Source organism: Perca fluviatilis, chromosome 5, assembly GCF_010015445.1.
Source record: "Perca fluviatilis chromosome 5, GENO_Pfluv_1.0, whole genome shotgun sequence".
NCBI classification, from domain to species: Eukaryota; Metazoa; Chordata; class Actinopteri; order Perciformes; family Percidae; genus Perca; species Perca fluviatilis.
Window position 1 is genome coordinate 23510440 of NC_053116.1, and position 19105 is coordinate 23529544.

The 19105-nt window shown below is 43.0% G+C and overlaps 1 protein-coding gene across 4 annotated transcripts in view; it reads left to right on the plus strand.

Annotated features, from left to right (window-relative positions):
• samd11 (sterile alpha motif domain containing 11) overlaps positions 1-19105 on the plus strand; it is a 55566-nt gene that overhangs the window by 8118 nt on the left and 28343 nt on the right. For all 4 annotated transcript variants that reach the window (XM_039801924.1, XM_039801922.1, XM_039801923.1 and 1 more), the window contains exons 3-4: positions 4072-4247; positions 16391-16500. In XM_039801924.1, coding sequence (XP_039657858.1) covers positions 4072-4247; positions 16391-16500 — 286 coding nt within the window. The remainder of the gene's footprint in view (positions 1-4071; positions 4248-16390; positions 16501-19105) is intronic.

Consider the following 19105-nt stretch of genomic DNA (forward strand, 5'->3'; position numbering starts at 1 on the left):
GTGAAGAACTGGATCTCAGGCTCACACAAACATACAGCAGACAAATTGTTTGTTTTGGCCTTGTTTCAGAGCTCTTATGTGAGCATGGTAATGACCGCTTCATCCCCTCCCCATCTCCCCTCCTCCTCACGCTCATTTCTTTCCTCTCCTTCTCTGTCGTCTCCTCATTCCCCCTCCCTCTTCCCCCTAGTACTCGCGCCAAGTCGGCCCGCCATCCCGCCTACACACACACACACACACACACACACACACACACACACACACACACACACACACACACACACGCTGCGAGGTAACGGCAGACAGGCGCGTGACTCATTAGGCATTCGTCCCCCAGGGAGATCGCTGGGGGGGCGCGTGCGAGGGAGAGAGAGCGCCGCAGCTGCAGGAATGTCACGGGCGGCTACCGCTGTGTGTGCATGTGTGTGTTTGTGTGTGTGTGTGTGTGTTTGTGTGTGTGTGGGTGTGTGCTCGCTAATGCTGGTTGGAGCCAGCGGCAGGGCACTGCACCTTTCAGGAAATAACGCATGGAGAAAGAAAGAAAACACACTTATTAGTCCTCTTTTTCCACCAAGAGCTCATTTAAAAATTTAAAACAAACTTCTTGTTGAAACTGAAATACATTTAGTGAGAAAACAGTAGATTGCCATATAATTTTAGCTTGAATTTAAAAGCTTTTGCTGGCCGACTTGTAGCTGTGATATTAGCCTGCATTGTTTTTCAATACAAGAACATTTAGCTATTTTGTTGCATTTAAATCAAACCCTTGCTATAAATGTATGAAATCAGGACGCCATCAAAATGAGTTATTGCAACTTATATGGTTGTGCCAGTGCCATTTAGTGTGGTAGGCTGTTTTTTTATAGTGGTATAGTGTTATTCTCAGAGCATACTGTATCTATTGGAGAATAAGTGTTTCTGAATGTTTGTCATGTACATATATGACCATTTCATTTGTCTGTCTAGATTGTGTAATAAGTTGGTCAGTGTGTCCCTATGCCTGTGCATCTGTATGTATGTGTATCTTTTTTTGCCTGTAAATGTGAAGCCCAGATATATTTCTTGGCTGCCTGACTGACAGAAAGCGTGGGAGGTGATATTCATAGAGGTGCCTTTAGTGGGACTTTTATGAGAGACTTTTTTCCATGGCTGAAAGGAGGTTGACCACACACAGTAAGGTTGCCTATGTGCACACACGTGCATGTTTGTGCGTGCATGTACGTGCCTAGGCGTTCAGGCGCCCTTCCTTTGAGCGCTCCTACGTTGGCTGCCAGGGGTGTGCTTTGCTTCGTGTTTTGTTTCGGAGAGCCCTCCCCCGTGCTGCGGAAGTGTTGCCGGAAGCAGTGGGAGCTCACCCCCAGTTCTGCGTCAGTGCCACTAAAGAAAGAATTGGGGCTTTCCGGGAGTAGAGAAGGGGGGGGGGGCTGTCAGCCTGGGTATGTCATGGCCATGTGGGTGGTTGTCTACACGCTCACACACACTCACACAGCCTCAGTCACGACTGGTCTTAGACAAACTATTCTTGTATACACTATTTTGCTGGCATGCTCCAAGTGAAATCCCCTGCTTTAGAGGGGAATTCTAAGGAACAGGTGTGTGTGTGTGAGAGCGTGCATGCGCTTGTGTGTGTACTGTAGGTGGTTAGGGAAGTGCGCATGTGCAATTCTTTGTGTTTTCCCTGACGATGTGAAGACAGCAGTAAAGAGACTTGGAGGTGGAGAGTTTGTATTTAACAGATGTGTGTGTCTGACAGATGTAACTGTGGTTGCATCCATGGAAAAATGTTGTTCTGACGTGGTGTTGCGCTCCTGTTTCCCCCCGCTAACCTCTAATGCACCCTGTTGGAGCTCCAGCACTAACTTCCTACAGTGAGGCCTTGTGTGGAAGTAGCAGAAGTATCAGAAACTGATCCACTGTCCTCAAACACTGGAGCAGAACTTGTAGAAAGCTCCGACAGGAAAGAAGAAAGGAAGAAAAACCTCTTTTCTGGCAAGGCACGATAAAAAAAGAGAAAGGAGAGATATGTGCAAAACTCTGGTCTGCTCATCCTGGGGGATGTTTTCATCTTTCTCTGTCTTCCACCCCCCCAACTCTTTTTAATGTCTGCCATTTGAGAGACTCCAGAGGGGCTGCACCTGTTTGCCTCTTGGCTAGGAGCCCCCAAATCCCTCCTCCTGCCCCCGCCTGCCACTCATGCTGCCGCACATCCTGGGATGGAAGGAGGGAGTGGGGAGGAGTGGTGGAGAGTGGGGTTGTGTGTAGTGGAAGGGATAGCTGGAGGGCTTAAAGGCGTCCGGGAGTAAGAGCAGAGATCTAGGCACAGACAGAAAAAGAGAGGGGAATATAGTTTCAAATCCAAGTCCACTCCACACTGGACAGACTTACTTCTGTGGCGCTTTCTCTCTCTCATGTTTTGACTCACCATATTCTCTTTCATTTCTGTATTTTTTCTCTCACCTTTTTTCTTCTCTTCTGCACAAACCCACAACCACTCTCCCTCTCTTCCCTGTTAACTTTCTCCTCAGCCTATCCTTCTCTTGCTTTTCTCCAATTTCTTCCCCTGATTCAATCTCACCATCTCCAATCTCTACTCCTCTACGCTTCTCTCCCCTCTTTCTCCCCCTCCTCCCTTCTCTCTGTGATAGGACCATGTTAATCTGCAGTGACCTCTTCAGGTCACATTAAAGGTCGCCCAGCTTCACTTCCTAACGCCCCTAGGGCCATTCTCTCCTCTATATCCCTTCTTTTCTTTGCTTACTCCTGGCAACTTTGGAGCAAAATAAACACTCAATTCATCAACCAACTTTTCTCCCAATCCTTTTGGTTTTAGAGTAGAAAAGTATGGCAAATGTGACTTCTGTGTTTGGTTTTGGTTAAAAAAACAGCTGATTTCGCTGATTTCGTATTGGAGGATTTTTTTGTTTGTTGTGTTTTACTTACATAATTTATTCACTCAAGAGTATACATGACTTTATGATGGCTAACTTTATGTTACAGATTATGTTGTTTTGGTTTCAATGTGTAGCTTTAGCTCATGTACACTGACCGTTTTTTTGCTTGAAGCGTGTAAATTTTAGATTCTGATGAAGATATTTTAAAACAATATTTTGTGTTAAATGAATTAATGCTGTGCAACAAAAACTCTGATGTACTCACATGTGTGTCAGATGATCAAGTACCTCTTTATTGAGACCGCTTGTCATGTTACAAATGTTTTTGAACCGATTTAAAACTGGATGTTATTTAACACTATTACTGGTAATTATTTGAAGTAGATGTTAAAACAGGGGCACTTCCCCCTGGACACTGCCAAGGTGCCCTTGACCAAACCCCCTCAAGCTAACATTTCTCTATTTGTGCATGTATATGTCCTGAGCATGTGTGCATGCGTGTATTTCAGGCCTGTGTGTAGCTAACAACCGAGTGAAACAATTGTAATTTCCCTTGTGGGATTGATAAAGTATGTCAAATTCAAATAAATTCTAATTCAAAATAGTTTTTCCTCATACAATTGAACCGACATAACTGTTTAGTTCACTTTGCATCCTTATATTATCACTTGGAGTGGCAGACAATTTCAACTTTTTTTTTATCCATCACTTTGTAGCTCACTATATAAACCTCTCTGCACGCTTTCTAACTAGTTTTCATGTATGTTTAATGTTAGGTGTTAAAATCGATCAAATTGCAATCTCTAGAGCTACTCCACAATCTTTCCACGCACCCCCTGGCAGCTGCAGAAGGTACCTCCTGGGGTACACATACATACCCCTGGTTGGTTATACTGATTTAATGTATTCATTTACGAGGTGTTTAATAAGCAGGATAATGGTACACAAAATAGCCGGTCAATACTACAAAATGAAACTAAGATCCCTTTACGTTAGTCTTGATTCATCTTGTATGTACTTTTACAAAGAGAACTCATCATGCTGCAACTTACAAAAATTACCAAATGACCAAAACAAGAAAAAAAAACGAAATATGCTTCAGATAGATTAAACATAAGCAAAGCTATATATGAATCCTGTTGCTAAAGTGTCTCCTTTTTCTTTGTGCCTTGTTGTGCAGAACCGAGGGCGCTTGGCTGAGAAACGCACCATCCCCCTCCCCCCTAACCGAGTGCCCAAGAAGGAGCTGGCCTCCATCTTCAGCAGTGACGACAGTGAAGGCAGCGAGCGGGCCAGTGGGGATCATGCCCACATCAAACAGGAGGACGAGTTGCATTACAGTATCATGAGAAAGAGGTAAGGCTCCTTTGACTTTTATGGCCATGGCTTCAGTATAGTTTGAAGCACAAGCATGTTTCGATATTTGGATCCCATGTCATTCTTATACCAGGTAATATGCCAGACTTTTTAAACCTTTTTTACTTCTTACATTTCTCTTTCATGTTTAGTAGAGACTGACACACATTGTCGTAAATTGCATAGGCTTTTATCGTGCCTATAAGTGCACAAGTTGTAGTAAAATCGCAAAGAAATCAAAAGAAAATATAATGCTGGCCTCTGAGGTGTCACGTTTGTTAGAAGTGATTCATAGTAAAAAGTCCTTCTGTTTTGTCAGATTCTGGCTAAAAGCAGAAGGAGGCAAAAAAATTTCAAATGACACCTCAGACGTGTGTATTATTTCCATCAAAAGTGATTTTAGGATAATTTTGAGGTGTTAAAAGCTCATTTTCAGATGAACAGAACCATGTTTTAAAAATAAACATACAGCTTTTGCCTTGGGATGTCTAATGGAAGGATGTGTGCTGAGCTTTGAAAGTGTTAATTGGTTTGTTGGTTTGCGTTTTGTTGCTTATGCCAAGTCTCAGTGTAGCTGTCTTAACTTGACTGAAAGAGTCACCTGAGTCATCACTGTATGCTTCATCCCGTGCTGTGCTTGGGAGCGGTTTGATCACAACGTTTGAGACAAAACATTCATTCATTCACATTCAAGTCGTTGCATCTTCATGTCATGAAACGCAAAACGCAAGTAGCTTTGTGGGCGGATCTCTGGCGCTGTTGCTATTATAACGGCGGGATAAATGAGTCTTGCGCCCGACGCAAATCTAAAATGGGTTGGTCTCAAGTAGCTAGGTGTGGTTTGGGCGTAACGTGAAAATAACCAATCAGAGCATCATCTCTTTTGATTGCTATTATAACGGCGGATTTGCCTGGCGCACGCCAGCGGGAGCTGTCCGGGATGCGGCAAAGTAATAAATGCCCGTCTTGTCCGGGTGGCTGTTGCTGCGGCCTCTCGTGCGCATCTCCTCAATTCTGTAGAGGATTCCTGCAGCCATGGAGTGTGGGTTTCCAAACGCACCACCTGCTCCTGTTGTGCCCCTTCCTCCTCCCCCCACTCCATGTCCGTCCACCCGCTCCACTAGGAGCGCATCGTGCATTGCCACTCCCGGACCCTCAAGTGCCACTCCCAGACCCTCAAGTGTCCAATCCCACCGTAGTTCAACATCACTTCTCCTTAAGTCCTCTAATATTTCCTCATTTATGTCATCAACACATCTATGATTCATGGAAATGTTGTGTAAAACACAACAAGCCACAAAGAATGCTGTGACTTTTTGAGGATTGTACTGTAAAGTTCCTCATGATCTATCCAAACACCTGAAGTGCATTTTCACAAATTAGAATTTTTCTTTGTAATTATGTATGGTTTGCAAAAATGGGAACTGCTGCGTCCGTGTAGATGAGGGAAGCAAGGTGTATGCGCGTTGTGCACACGCTACATTATGGCCAAGCATGCGCCCCTAAAATAGCATCTGAATAAGGCGCTAACTGACTTTAGACTAGGTTTTTCCTGGTCAGTGGCGGAATTGTTTTCTGAAACTGCAAAATAGCACCAGGGAACGTTTGCGCCTGAACACGCCTCCTCTTTTCGCTGAACCGCCCCCAGGAGCGCAAATTCATTCCCTAATTTACTGACGTGCATCTGTGGAGGGAAAAGTCTGCAGTGCGTCGGGTGCAAAATAGGAATGATACATGCATCGGTGTACAAAGGCAATTGCGCTGGGTGCAAGATAGGGCCCTAAGAGTAATAAGACGAAGTAGTACATACACAAAAACATTTAAAAAATGCACAGTTCGGCATCTATCTATAAACAGTCAGTCTCTGGATCCTCATCCGTCGCACTATTGTCTTGTTATTTTAATCAAATCAGGAAGAAAGCAAAATACTTGACAGGAATGTCTGTTTTGTTTCAGTATTGCCATTGCCACTGTTATTTTGAGAACTAGTTGGCATTAAACCATAATAAGAACTTGAAGGACACTCGGAGAGCACAGACCTCTGCCAAGGACATGCCCTATCTTGCAATGTTAACAAAAGTAAAAAATGATTAGTTTATCCACCCCATGATTTGGATCCGTGCCAATATTTAATAGGTTCTTCCAACTTTCATGAAAATCAGGCCAGTAGTTTTTCTGTGGTCCTGTTGACAAACAAACATGTATGTATTAAGAATGCAATTCAAATGTTTTCAGAAATGTCAGTGGTTTATTTGTGAAATTAAACAACTTCTCATTTTAGTGTGAATCAGTAAATGGCTGTTTGACTAACTGTCAAAACTACAAAACAATAATGGACAGAGGAGAGTGCTCAGGAGCTGTATACACATTTGATTGGGTTTGTCATAAAAATGTGGACTGCATTTACTAAAAGTTATTCAAGTTAATAATCATGTTCACATCTTCATACATGCAGGGTTACAGCGAGGTCACCACATTAAGAAGAATCAAATAGGCTCGGAGGACTGCACTCCCTCTCTCTGATGGCGTACACTCTGCTTTGTTAGGAACATGAACTAAAAAAAGATGGGACTATAATTTTTTTGAATTGGCTACTTTTATAATCAGTACTTTGATCCGTTTGAAGTGACAGAAATTAAGACATTTCCAATCTGGAATAAACATCATATGGATTTGTGATTACTTGGTATGTACATGACAGGCTATAGGCAGATATAATACAGAAGCTGTTCATTGATTAACCTCAGAAAGTCCCCAGCTGCATTATAAGCAGCTTGTACAACCTCATTACAGGAGGGGATGTTTTTCATGTCTTGAGACTTGGGTGTGACACAGCGGACAGCACAGCAACTGTGAAGCTTTAAATGGATCCACTAACCTCATTTAAGAGGGCTTCCCCTCCCCCTGACACTTGTGCCGCTGGCGTGTTAAGATGATAATGAATTTAAAGAACACTTATGACTAATATGTCAGGCTTTTACCCTTTGAAAGGCGACGGACTCGCTGGAGCCGCAGCTCCGGTCTGTCCTGGGCATCCGTCTCAGCCCTGCTTTATCCCCCAGTGCGGGTCTGGACGAATGGGATAATGGGATGTCCAATCACGGAAATGTGATTTCCATTGACCGCAGCTTCGTAAGTGAGTCGTAGAAGGGTCTTAACAAATTGAATTTGGCCAATGGATGTGAAAAATACAGGGCCTTTGTATACATGTGTGAGCATATCTGTGCTGTCTCATCCACACATCATCAAGGCTGGCGGCAGCAACGTGTCTCACCCACTTGGTTGCTGCAACCTACCAACTGTAACTGCACTTTAATCTACATGGGCACATCGAAGCGGCATGTGTCAATTATTTATCAGAATTTGTTAATCCTAATATAATGCTAATGCAGCAAATTAACTTTAGGTGGCATTACATTTTCAGTGCATAGTTAAATATATATAATGTGACTTTGTGTAACATTAAAGAGATGATTGGTTGGTTGGTTCAGGTAGCTGGTTTTGAATTAAGAGGATTGGTCTGTCAGTGTCAGCAAGTGCTGCTTTCATAGCTCATCACACTCATCCAGACGTCCTCTCAAGTTCAGTATAAACAGGTCCACCTTCTTTTAACCAGATTAAATGTTAAAGGAGACCTAATATATACCGTTTTCAGATTCATATTTGTATTTTGTGTTTCTACTAGAACATGTTTACATGCTTTAATGTTCAAAAAACTTTTTTTTTCTTGCCTATGGCTGCTGCACCTGTATTTACCCTCTGTCTGAGATGCTCTACTGGAGAGCCTGTCTCTTAGGCCCGGGACACATTAACCCGATTATCGGCCGTGGGACAGTCTGGCGAGATCAGTGACTCAAATCTGTTCAGTGTGTCCCATGCCGTCGTCCATCTGGGGGGCTGTCGGCGTTCATTTTGGCCGACCTGACATGTTCGGTCGGCGGCAGGGAAGTCGGGACTCACCCGGAAATGACGAGCGGAATGAGGTGACTACAGTCTCTCAAAATCTGATGAAAATCTTTTAAACTGACTTGAGCTGAAATGAAGACAGATTCAGCAACTGCATGGCCTATTTCTCGCTTAAAATGTTTTCAGAAACACGTTTCAGTGAACTATTTTAGTACAATATGAGATCGTATTCTGAACGGCCGCCATGACAGTCTGGCTCTCAATATCCGGAGAAAACAAACCCATGTGACGTGTTCGTCCAATCAGCTGCCGGTTTTAATTTCTTGGGCAACATTACAGATTAGCGCCGCCTGCTGTTATGGAGATGTATTACGTCTCGTCTCCTCTCGTCTTTTTGGTGTGTTCTGTGGCAGTTTTTTGGACCTCGGGGACGCGACTGATCATATCGACGGGGTTTTCTGTCAACGGTCGCCCGTCGGCTATATGTGTCCCGGCCTTTAAAGCCCCCCTCCCGAAAAACTCCAATCTGCTCTGATTGGTCAGTGTTTCCGTATGTCATGAGTCTCTGCATCTATGCTCTGCCGTCGCTGACCTCAACAGAGTATTTAGCGAGACTTTATACTGTGAAAAATCAACAATAAAGGCTTCTAAACCAAATACTACACAACTGACACAACACAGTGTTCCAGCAGGAATGTGACCCAATTTGGGAGAAATTTACAACATCTGCAACTAAGATTACAGCTATCCCTGACTTAGCATGTAGCTACATGTGGCAGGGTATGCCACATAAACACTGCAGTAGCGTGCCTGCCTGGAGCAGATGACCATATATGGCAAACTGGCTCGGTATGACATCATTTGGAGCCAAGAGTAGAAGAGTGTTCAGAACAGTGGGAAATCTGAGGTTTTGGTCAAAGGGATTTCTTTTAAATACGTTAACCCCATTATTTGAAGCTTTGGCCACGTTTAGCATGAACATCCGACATTGTAACATTATATATATGACAGAAAAGCATAAAAGGTCTCCTTTAATATTCACCAGCTTTACAGACAATAAGTTTACTTGGTGCTGCACAGCTCTGCGGTCGTCCGTATATACGTACAGAAACTCCTTGGGGTGTCAGAACCAAAGTCTATTGTGGCTTCAGTGAAACACACAGGAACTCAAAGGTAGAAACAAATGTAGTTTTGTTATCACCTTAGTATATTCCCTTGGTATCAGTGCTGCAGATTGTTTGTATCTGACTTTTGTTAACACTGATTTATAGATTTCATCTCAGGAACTAAATATTTGATAGCGTTAACATCTGATTTTAACGTCTTACTCAAGGGCAAAACAAAGCCTACCTTAGTGTTTGTTTCAGTTGGCCGTAGATAACAAGGCTTTGATTGAAAAGTGCTGACTGAGAGTCTGGGTAATTACCCGGCAACTACCGTGGATTTTATAAGTTACACCCGCTGACGTCTGCCGTTCAGCCTTCGCCTTGTTGTAGAAGAAATAGAAAAATCCACCCTAGCCATTATTAACGTTCACCATAACAAACAAAGGCAATTTCACTGTTTTTCAATCATGCATGAGGCCATTTGCTACTTGATCACTTAAATATGCAAATGCTTCCTTCTACAAAAGCATAAAACATACCAAGTTGTTTGGTTCTGGACTGTCAGAGGCTACCACTGGGTCTCCACATATAAGGGCCATCTTGTCTTGTGCTTATCCACTCAGCAGGGAGTAAAGCTCATTGAAACAAGCAACATACTGAATTCAACATAACCTACTAACATCCCATCTAATTGGTTTTGGACCAGCACCTTTGTCTTCAGCAGCAAGGTTAAAGTTGGAGTCATTGTGGGTGTAATTTTGATAGACCTGGTTATAGCCTTGAACCGCTTGATTGTGCAGATGCCAGTGAAATGTTGAGGCCTTGTTGATGCTCATTGAGAGAAAACTATGGTGTGATTGCTGCAGGTTCTTGCTGATAGGAGGCTGATTAGTGAAATTAGAAGCAAGCAGAAGCTTATGTTGATAAATATTTAGAAGAATCTGATATTACTTACTATCATTGTTTTTTTCATTTTTCCAGCTAACCTCTCTGTATGAAAACAGATCTTTTCATGGAGCAGCGTTGGCTCATATTTGTTAAATGAGAGACAGAACTGCTGTCGGACAGACAGTTTCATTTGTAAGTGCGTCTGGAGAGACGCCCTTGCGAAACAGCAACTTAACTTCATTAGGATTATTTCAGAAGCTAAAGGTCTAGTTCTGTTTCCTCTGTCAAGTTTATAACTATAGTTAGTTTTGCTGCTTAAATGTCCAACGATATCAGCTGTAGTGACATTACTGCACTTATGGAAATGCAGCCTCTCTAATCATTACAGTAAATCATTATAGAAAACACTTATACATTAATACAATACATAATTTAAAGGCTCTGACACACCAGGCAGTCGGACTGATCAGTCTCCCAGAGTTGGTCAAAAAAGTGCCTCGGAACACACTGAAGCGACGCCGACTTGAGCTTGCATTCTGCGCATGCACGAGATGTAATACGTCTCCATAACAACAGGCAGCGCTAATCTGTATTGTCACCCAAAAAATGAAAACCGGCAGCTGATTGGACAAACGTGGGTCTGGCTTCTCCAGAATTTCAAAGCAAGACCATAATGTATACCATAATAATTCGGAATACGATCTTGTATTTTACCAAAATAGTTCACCGAAACGTGTTTCTGAAAACATTTTAAGCGAGAAATAGGCCATGCAGTTGCTGAATCTGTCTTCATTTCAGATCGACAAAGCTCAGTTTAAAAGATTTTTGTCAGATTTTGAGAGGCGTTCGTCACACTCATCCCACTCGTCTTTTCCGGTAATTGGTCATTGAGTCCGACTGCCAACTCTACGATTCAACAAGTCAAATCGGCCCAAATGAACGCCGACGGCTCCTCCGACTGATGATGGCATGGAACACACCAAACAGACTCAGGTCAACGACCTCGCCAGACTGTCCGACGGCCGATAATCGGGTTGGTCTGTCAGCGCCTTAAAAAGCAACGTAGCCTGCAGGGTCTGCCGAGGGGTAGTGAAATGTCCATGCGGGTCTCTAAATCGAAAATAATTAATTCAGGTGGGTGGAAGGTGGAAGATATAAAGCTTACAGGTGGATTCGGATGAAGAGCTTATCCACACTTTAATAATAGATGCGTTTGTGTGTAGGCTATATAATATATAGGCTATAATAAATGTGTGTGTGTGTGTGTGTGTGTGTGTGTGTGTGTGTGTGTGTGTGTGTGTGTGTGTGTGTGTGTGTGTGTGTGTGTATGTGTGTGTGTGTGTCTCTGTGTGTGTGTTAAATACAACAAATTAAAATGTACGACCCCCGTACATTCTTATCACATTTTGCCACTTTGTGAATTGAATTCAAAGTAACTATAGAAGTTGTCATGAACACTTCTGCTCCTCTGACAGAGAACACAAAATACAGTGTATGACAACACAATGAAAAGCTGATGCAGTTGTGCTGCACGTCATATTTAATTGACGTCGCTTTTAATGACTGCCCCAAGGCAGGGATGTCTTGTGTTTGTTAAATGCCTGTTGCCTCTACTCCTCTCTCCTTGAGTCTCTTCCTCGACTCCTCGGCTTGAATCTCCTGTGGGCGGGACTAAGATGCAAGGAGAGGAATCGAGAAGAGGAATCGGGGATGCACAAACTGGGAATTGGGAAAGGGCTACTGATGCTGAGTTAGCTACTGTATGCCTATTGCATTTGACATTTTGTCTTCTGGCTTTATTGAACAATTGTGTCATTGCCTTATGCCAGTAAGAGGTCATGGACAGTGTGAAATTACTGGAAATGGCTCTGCCCTAAAGCACTAATTAGTGAGCTTGGAGGTTTTATAGCTTTCTAGAGGAGCTTTCCGCTTCAAGAATTTTTGGCCTTGTTTATACGCGTTTAACATGGCAACAGAGTTACAGCAATTTAATAGTTGATTGGGTGTTGGCTAGCAGCGAGACGTTCATTGTTTCCACATTGAGCTGTGTTTTATCTGTTAACTTCCTATCAAAACACAGGATCAACAAAAAGATGGTCAGCAGTGTTCCAGCAATTTAGTCTCAGATTTGGCTTGGGTTTGAAGTGGGAGGCTCATCATTTCCACATGTAAAGAACACAATGTTTACTATTCATGTTCTATCATACAGTATGTTGTAATCAGCTGAAGATATTAAGTACTTTGGTCTTTCATACAGTATCTACAGTACAACAGTGTGCTCTTTGAAAGCTTAAAAGATCACACATCACAAACAACAACAGATAATTTTCTTTTTTCATCCTAATCTTCCTTAAAAATGTAGATTTTTCTTTTCTAAATCAGAAAAAGGAGAAAGATAATAGCTCATACTGTAAAGTGTGAGCCAGAGAAGAAATTAAAAGTAAAACCAGCAGCATGTGCATGGCTCAGTGCAGGGGAACTTAAATGCAACATGGTGGACTTACCATATTCTATTTCCATTGTACTTTTCCTCCCTTGGCTGCTTTATCGACCTCATGTCAGTCTGTACAGCAGAGGAACAACAAGGAGAAGTGAAGCCCAAGTGAAGTCAGGCTACTCTTACTTATTTATGTATCTATTTCTGTATTTATTCATTACCCCCTCAGCAAGCAGAGTTCCCAGTTGCGGTTTGCCTTTCGATCCAACTGTGAGCAGCATGACAATTGTATTTCCATTGCTCGTAGGAATCAGACAAAACATAAAATGTATACGGAACAGATTCATATTCCTGCTTTAAGTTTAACGTGCCTAAAGCATAGGTATTTCCTAAATAAAAGACTTGCATTATATTGTTTTTCCTGCAGAGCATCAGAGAAACTTTACTCATTCCTTTTTTTCTCAGCATGTTGCCCAAGTCCATATCATGCTGTGGTTGTTGAATATTACATATTGCCTGTTAGTATTTGAATGTTGCTGTGGGCCACCTCAGCAGGTGGAATGTGTGTTCTTTGGGCTTTTGTCTTGAGAGCAGAGGAGGTTACACAGTAAACCTGCAAGCACCAGATGTTACACAGCGCTTGTGACCTGTCTCTTTCTCTTTCTCTTGCTCTCTGTCTCTCCTCCTCCACCTTCACATCCCTGCTGTCTGTCTGTCAGCACGTTCCCAGTGGTGGTGTGAGACATGGCGTCAGAGTGCCTGGGCTGCCAGCTTCTGCCAGCTCACGCTGTGACCTCAAGCCCTGCCACCTCAGCTCTGCGTGCCAATGCCACAGCAGGCCACTACTGGGCATTTATACTGAGTCGACAGCCTTTGCCAGGAGAAGAGTTTTTGGACCATTTTGAATAGTAACGGCTATTGTAATGGTAGAAGGGACCACAACCTTTTCTTAACAGAAGAAAGACTCCTAACAATTGATCTGGCAGACATCATACTGGCCATTGTTATGGCATTTTTATATGTTTTTATGGGGACCCATTATTCAGCAATACATACTTTATTTCACATTACTGTAAAAATATTGAAAAATTATTCACAACATATTGTAAGACTAAGTAGCGGGGACTATGATAAGTGTATTTTAAATGCGTAGACTAGAAGCATTGAAAAAAAACGGCAGTAGAAATTAGGGCTAAAATGTGTCTGAAATGCATTGAGTATCAAAAAGTTACAAGAATCAAATGCTTCATCAGATTCTTGGGCATTTCCCTTCCCTATTATTTGAGCCGATATGTCCTTACCTAAAACAGTTGTTAACTTTAGGCAAAAGGGGTTAAAACATGTTTATTTTCCCCAAACTTTACCAGCCCTAGTAAAAATGTAATTAGTTACACAGACTTTGTGGCATCATCTAAGTAATGTTGGATACCAGTAGTATCCATGACAGACGTTGAGTATTACCACATATCAGTCATCCCAGTGTCTGGGTCAGTGTGTCTGTCCTGTGGCTGGAGATGAGAAGTGTGTATTGACCAGTTTATGGATGAGCTGAGGATGAGATGATTGTCTCCTCCGTGCACCTGGGTGATAAGAAGGCAGCTCATGTCCTTCTTTGCTATCAGGCCCAACAGCCACAATATAACTCCCCTCCATCGTCTTCAAGGCACCCGTCCTTCCCAGCTAACCCTGGCCTTAGGAGCTCCTTAGGGAGCGCTGACTCAGGTGACTGGGTTTTAAACACCCATCTCTCCCCTCCCTTCATCTTCTACGGCTTGAGTATGACCTTGCCTCCACCCAGAGAAAGAATGAGGGAGGGGGTTGAGGGAGGGCAGAGGTGGGTGGGGATAGGGCTAGGCCATCATTAGCCCAAGCTGAGGCGGGACAGCTCAGGAAAAGTGCGCTAATTACCCCACTAACAATGTCCTTGCCTTAATGGCTTAGAGCGGCCACTTCGCCATGGGATAATAACCCCATCACCTCTCTGAGAAGTTCAGGATGGCATTATCATGATCACTTTAAATGATGGGCAGAGGGTGGTGTTATAACGCAGCTAGCTGGTTGATGGATTTGGCTGCAGTTTCTCACTGTGGGACACTGCAGTGTGTGTGTGATGTGTGTTTTGTTGGAGTCACTGGGTGACGCAGATACATTATTACAGTATATGACTTTAAGTACTATTTAAAAAAAAAAACTGCATTTCTTTTCTTTTTGAAGAAAACCATTGGGCTCTCAGACACAAATAGCTACTCATTTTAGCAAGTTACACTCTAAAAAAACAAGTCTATCATTAGTCTAAAAAGTTTGCAGTCACAGTCCAATCAAGCATCCCCTTGCTTAGCAACCAGTGGTGATTGTTTTGTCTGTTTTCTGAGTCATTGGTTATCTGTGACTGAAAGGTGACTGGTGAAGCCAGCATGGCCAGCATTAGGCCCTCCACACTTTCCTTCATCTTTTCTTTTAGCGTGTGGAAAACAGCTTGGCGACCGACAGCCTGACATTACAGCAGGAGCCTGTAATCATGGGACTGTAAAAACCCAAATCCAGCAGCCGCAAACAGTGTGGCCTCGTCATAGTGGTGGCAGCTAAGAACCATTCACCGCTTCTGTCCCATAAACTGTGCTTGCTGTGTCATACCAGACCCCCTTCATAGAGGATTCTGCTTTCAATAAAGTTGCCAGTTAAGCCTAAAAACGAGATTCCCACTGACACGAGAGGATGCTGATGCCATCAAACTGACATGTTTAAATATTGCATGTTTTTAGGCTTATTTTGTGGACAAAATGATAGAGAACATGAAGTTTCCTATTATTTTGGGCTTTGGGACTCTCTTCCATATAGCATATATGTCACAGTCATTCAACAATAAATGATATTTAGAATGTAACCTAACAAATATTCAGCCCTTTACCTCTCCTACCCCACAAGCTGTTTGCCATTACACTGTGACTATACTGCACGGCTGCTATACTCCCCTCACACTCCAAGTGCCAATTTCCCATCATTATGCCATTTAATGCGATCAGGATGGTAATCAGATTGTAATAGTTGTTTGGGTCTACTGGTGTGGGGAGGTTAGAAAGGCGGCTGGTGGAGCCTTTGGAAGGCCAGAATGGCTCCAACCAGATAGGCCTAATCTGTAAACCCTCCCCCTGCTTCTCCTTTGGGTGCTGAAGGGAAGGACAGTTTGAGAGACTCATGTGGACAGATGACTGTTGTGAAGGACCTCCTGTTGAAGTGTAGACATGACAATAGAAACGAAGACCTAAAGCCCAGTGTCATATAACAGATTCATTGTGCTGTCTTTCAGCTATTACATTCCTAATTAGTAAGTAAGACCTGTTTAAGGCTTGATGGATATTTTGTTTTTCATAATCTGTCTTTTCATATTTCTCTAAAACAATAGTTAGTGGCCCGATTTAAAAAGAGCCATAATCAGATTTTAAGCTTCTAAACTACTTATGAGTTGTGAATATGTTCGTTAATACATCTTAGCGTGTGGAAGATGAGTAGGGATGAGACCCAAAAGTGCTGGATGCGGTAGTCTGTCAGAGTGTATTACACACCTCAGAGCTAAGAGCCGGTTGACAGCCACTTGTAGCTGCTGACTCTGTGTGGAGCTATGCATTTTAGAGAGATGTCTGGATGGCAGATTTCTGTGGTAAGTAGTGTGTGAAATAGTAAGAATTTATGAGCTGCTCTATCAAGCACCTGTTTGGATTGCGTTAAGGAATTAAGTTTGTTTGGGGCTGCTTTTTAAATGTGTTCATCCTTTCCTTCCTCTGTGTGTGTTTGTTTGTGTGTTACAGTCGTGACAGTGACCTCTCTACAATCATCTCCAACCTACACCACACCAGACAGCACGGCATGCCCGAGGGCCAGTCAGCCTCTGACCACAACACCAGTACTGGACACACAGGTAGGAGATGCTGTGTCTGTTTGTGTGTGTGTGTGTGTGTGTGTGTGTGTGTGTTTAAAGTTTTGTCAGGATGTCTTCTTTCTTTTTCTTTCCTTTTTTATTCTTTCCCCCTTTCTTACTTTGCATCCAGGCTAATGAAAGACCCCCCTTTACATCTCCTGCAACATATGTACACATTCCATTACTCATTTAATTTACCCTAATTTGTGTGATTTGGGGGAATTTAACATAAGCTTATTACTAATTCCTGAAGGTCACTCTCAAGTTGATTACTTAATGTTCTTCCCACATTCTCTGCCGCACTCCAGGATTTTTTGTTAAACCCCCTGTTTTAAATTACTTCTGAATAAATAGCTTTGTTTGCTTTTAATCCAGTTTCATGTGAGCAGAGGAACCATGGTGCATGGGCTAAGAGCTTTTCTTACAGCTTACAGACAGAACACAGACAGCATTTAATCACAGCTATTTGTCAAGTATCTTGTTTGAGGATATTGTGCCGGCATCAAAGACATATGTTTGTAAAACAGCCTCTGTAGATATCACTATTCAGCGATCAACCTGTACTGGATGTTTCTGCCACAATGGGTTAGTTGTACCTATTTTTATGAAAGTATGTTTGTGCCGCGTGCTGTATCCCAACAAGGTATGATTGAAGTCGAAAATGATTTATAAGCAATCCAAACATATTCATATTATTGCATATTTAAAATTTTATATTTTCTTTTGTTTTGAAGTGGTATATAAGTCACACTTAGGTCCTAAGTTTTGTGGAAGAGTATGAAATTTGTCTCAACTCTGATATTGGCACGGATTTTACAATATATTCTAATGTTGTTGTAGGCTCTTGTATTATTTTTTCCACATTAAAATGTCTGCCAGGAGGTCTTTTCTCAATGCTCTCCTAAATGTAAGTCAATTTCATATGAATTATAGTAATGTTTATCAATGTAAACTATAATAGTTAGAATTTGTTCTAATAACGTCTGACTTTTGACTTTTTATAAAAAGAGAATCAGCTAAATTGAATACATTCCAGCAGAAAGTACAAGCATGTTCAAAACATATATATTCTCCCCCTAATTAAATAATGAGTTGTCTTTTTATCAGTGAGGACCATACCCTTGCTCCATTGTTGCCCTGGGATTGACCCTGTCTATTCTTATACTATTCGCCAGAAGCACAGCTAGTGCCATAATCAGTCCAGACCCAACACCTCCATACCCTCTCTCTGTGTGCTCATCTCCTCTGTCTGCCAGATTAATTGTCCATACGGTGCCTGTGATATCAGGCAGTGTGGGTGGAAGGTGGAGGGTATTAGACTGCTCAACAGCCCGCCCCCAGCCAGTGTCTTAAATCCCAGTTTGGGACGGATTTCCACCCAAATACCGGCCTAATCAGCCGCTAAACTTAATGGAGAAATCAGAGCCCCGAGTATTTATCTTAATGAAGGAAGACACAAGGGGATAGAAGTGGGTGGGTGGGGGTTGAAGGAGGAAGGAGTGAGCACAGTGTGGCCTACGCCAAGGGGGGTCCAAGACCCTAAAATCTGTCGGTTTGAGCATTTAAGGGAGATTTAACAGGCTGTCTAAGCCGCTCGCTCCGTGTCTGTAAACAAGTCCAATCCGATCAGCCACTGGCTCTAATTCTGTCTGCCAGTGAAATTAGACGCACAGACGTTCACAAACACACAATTACACACAAATAACACATAGTTATACAGATGCACACCAACGCAAAATCAACACAGGTTCAAATTTGCTTCCAAATACATAGGTTGGTGTAATGTGTATGAAGTTTTAGAGCAGTGGATTATTTGACTGAGCCCGTAAACGCTGCTCTCTGTCTATGATATTGGGTATACTCTGTTCTGTCAGTCAACTATGCTATTTGACTTATCGTTGAAAAGTGTTCAATGTAATTCAATGATCTGTGGAGGGAGAGAATCTGAGAGGCAGTAGAGAAATTAAGGATAAGAGAAAGGAAAAGTCTGCAACAGAGAGAGACAGAGATGCAGTGATGGAAGAAACATTTTGGCAATAGAGAGAGATGAATGAGTGCTGTGGTGGTATCAGGGGAGGGCAGGCGGCAGCGGACTCTGTGTGTGTGTGTGTGTGTGTGTGTGTGTGTGTGTGTGTGTGTGTGTGTGTGTGTGTGTGTGTGTGTGTGTGTGTGTGTGTGTGTGTGGGAGGGGGGGTCAGGAGGAAAGGGAAGCACGCTTGCCGGGTCGTCTCTGCGCCGGAGTGGGCCCTAATTAAATCTGAGGGACAGACAGGAGGGCTGCCTCCCTCCTTCTCTTCTCCTCTTCATCCCTCCCTCCCTCATTCGCTCTCTCACTCCCCAGCCGCTGGCTATTCAGAGGCTCTGTGAGAGGTGGAGGGGAGGGAGGAGGGAGAGCAGGGGCGCCAACGCTGAGAGTCTGGCTGCCTGTGGAGACTGTAAACCGTGGCTCTGCGGTCAGACCAGAGACTCAAACAGGCAGATAAGGTGTTTTTGGACCGCCACTCTCTCTCTCTCTCCTCTGCTCCCTGCACTCAGACTTCCAGAGGCAGTTACAGCCTGTCGGTGTGTGTGTGGTTGGGGGTTGTAGCAGTGGTTTTGGGCTTGA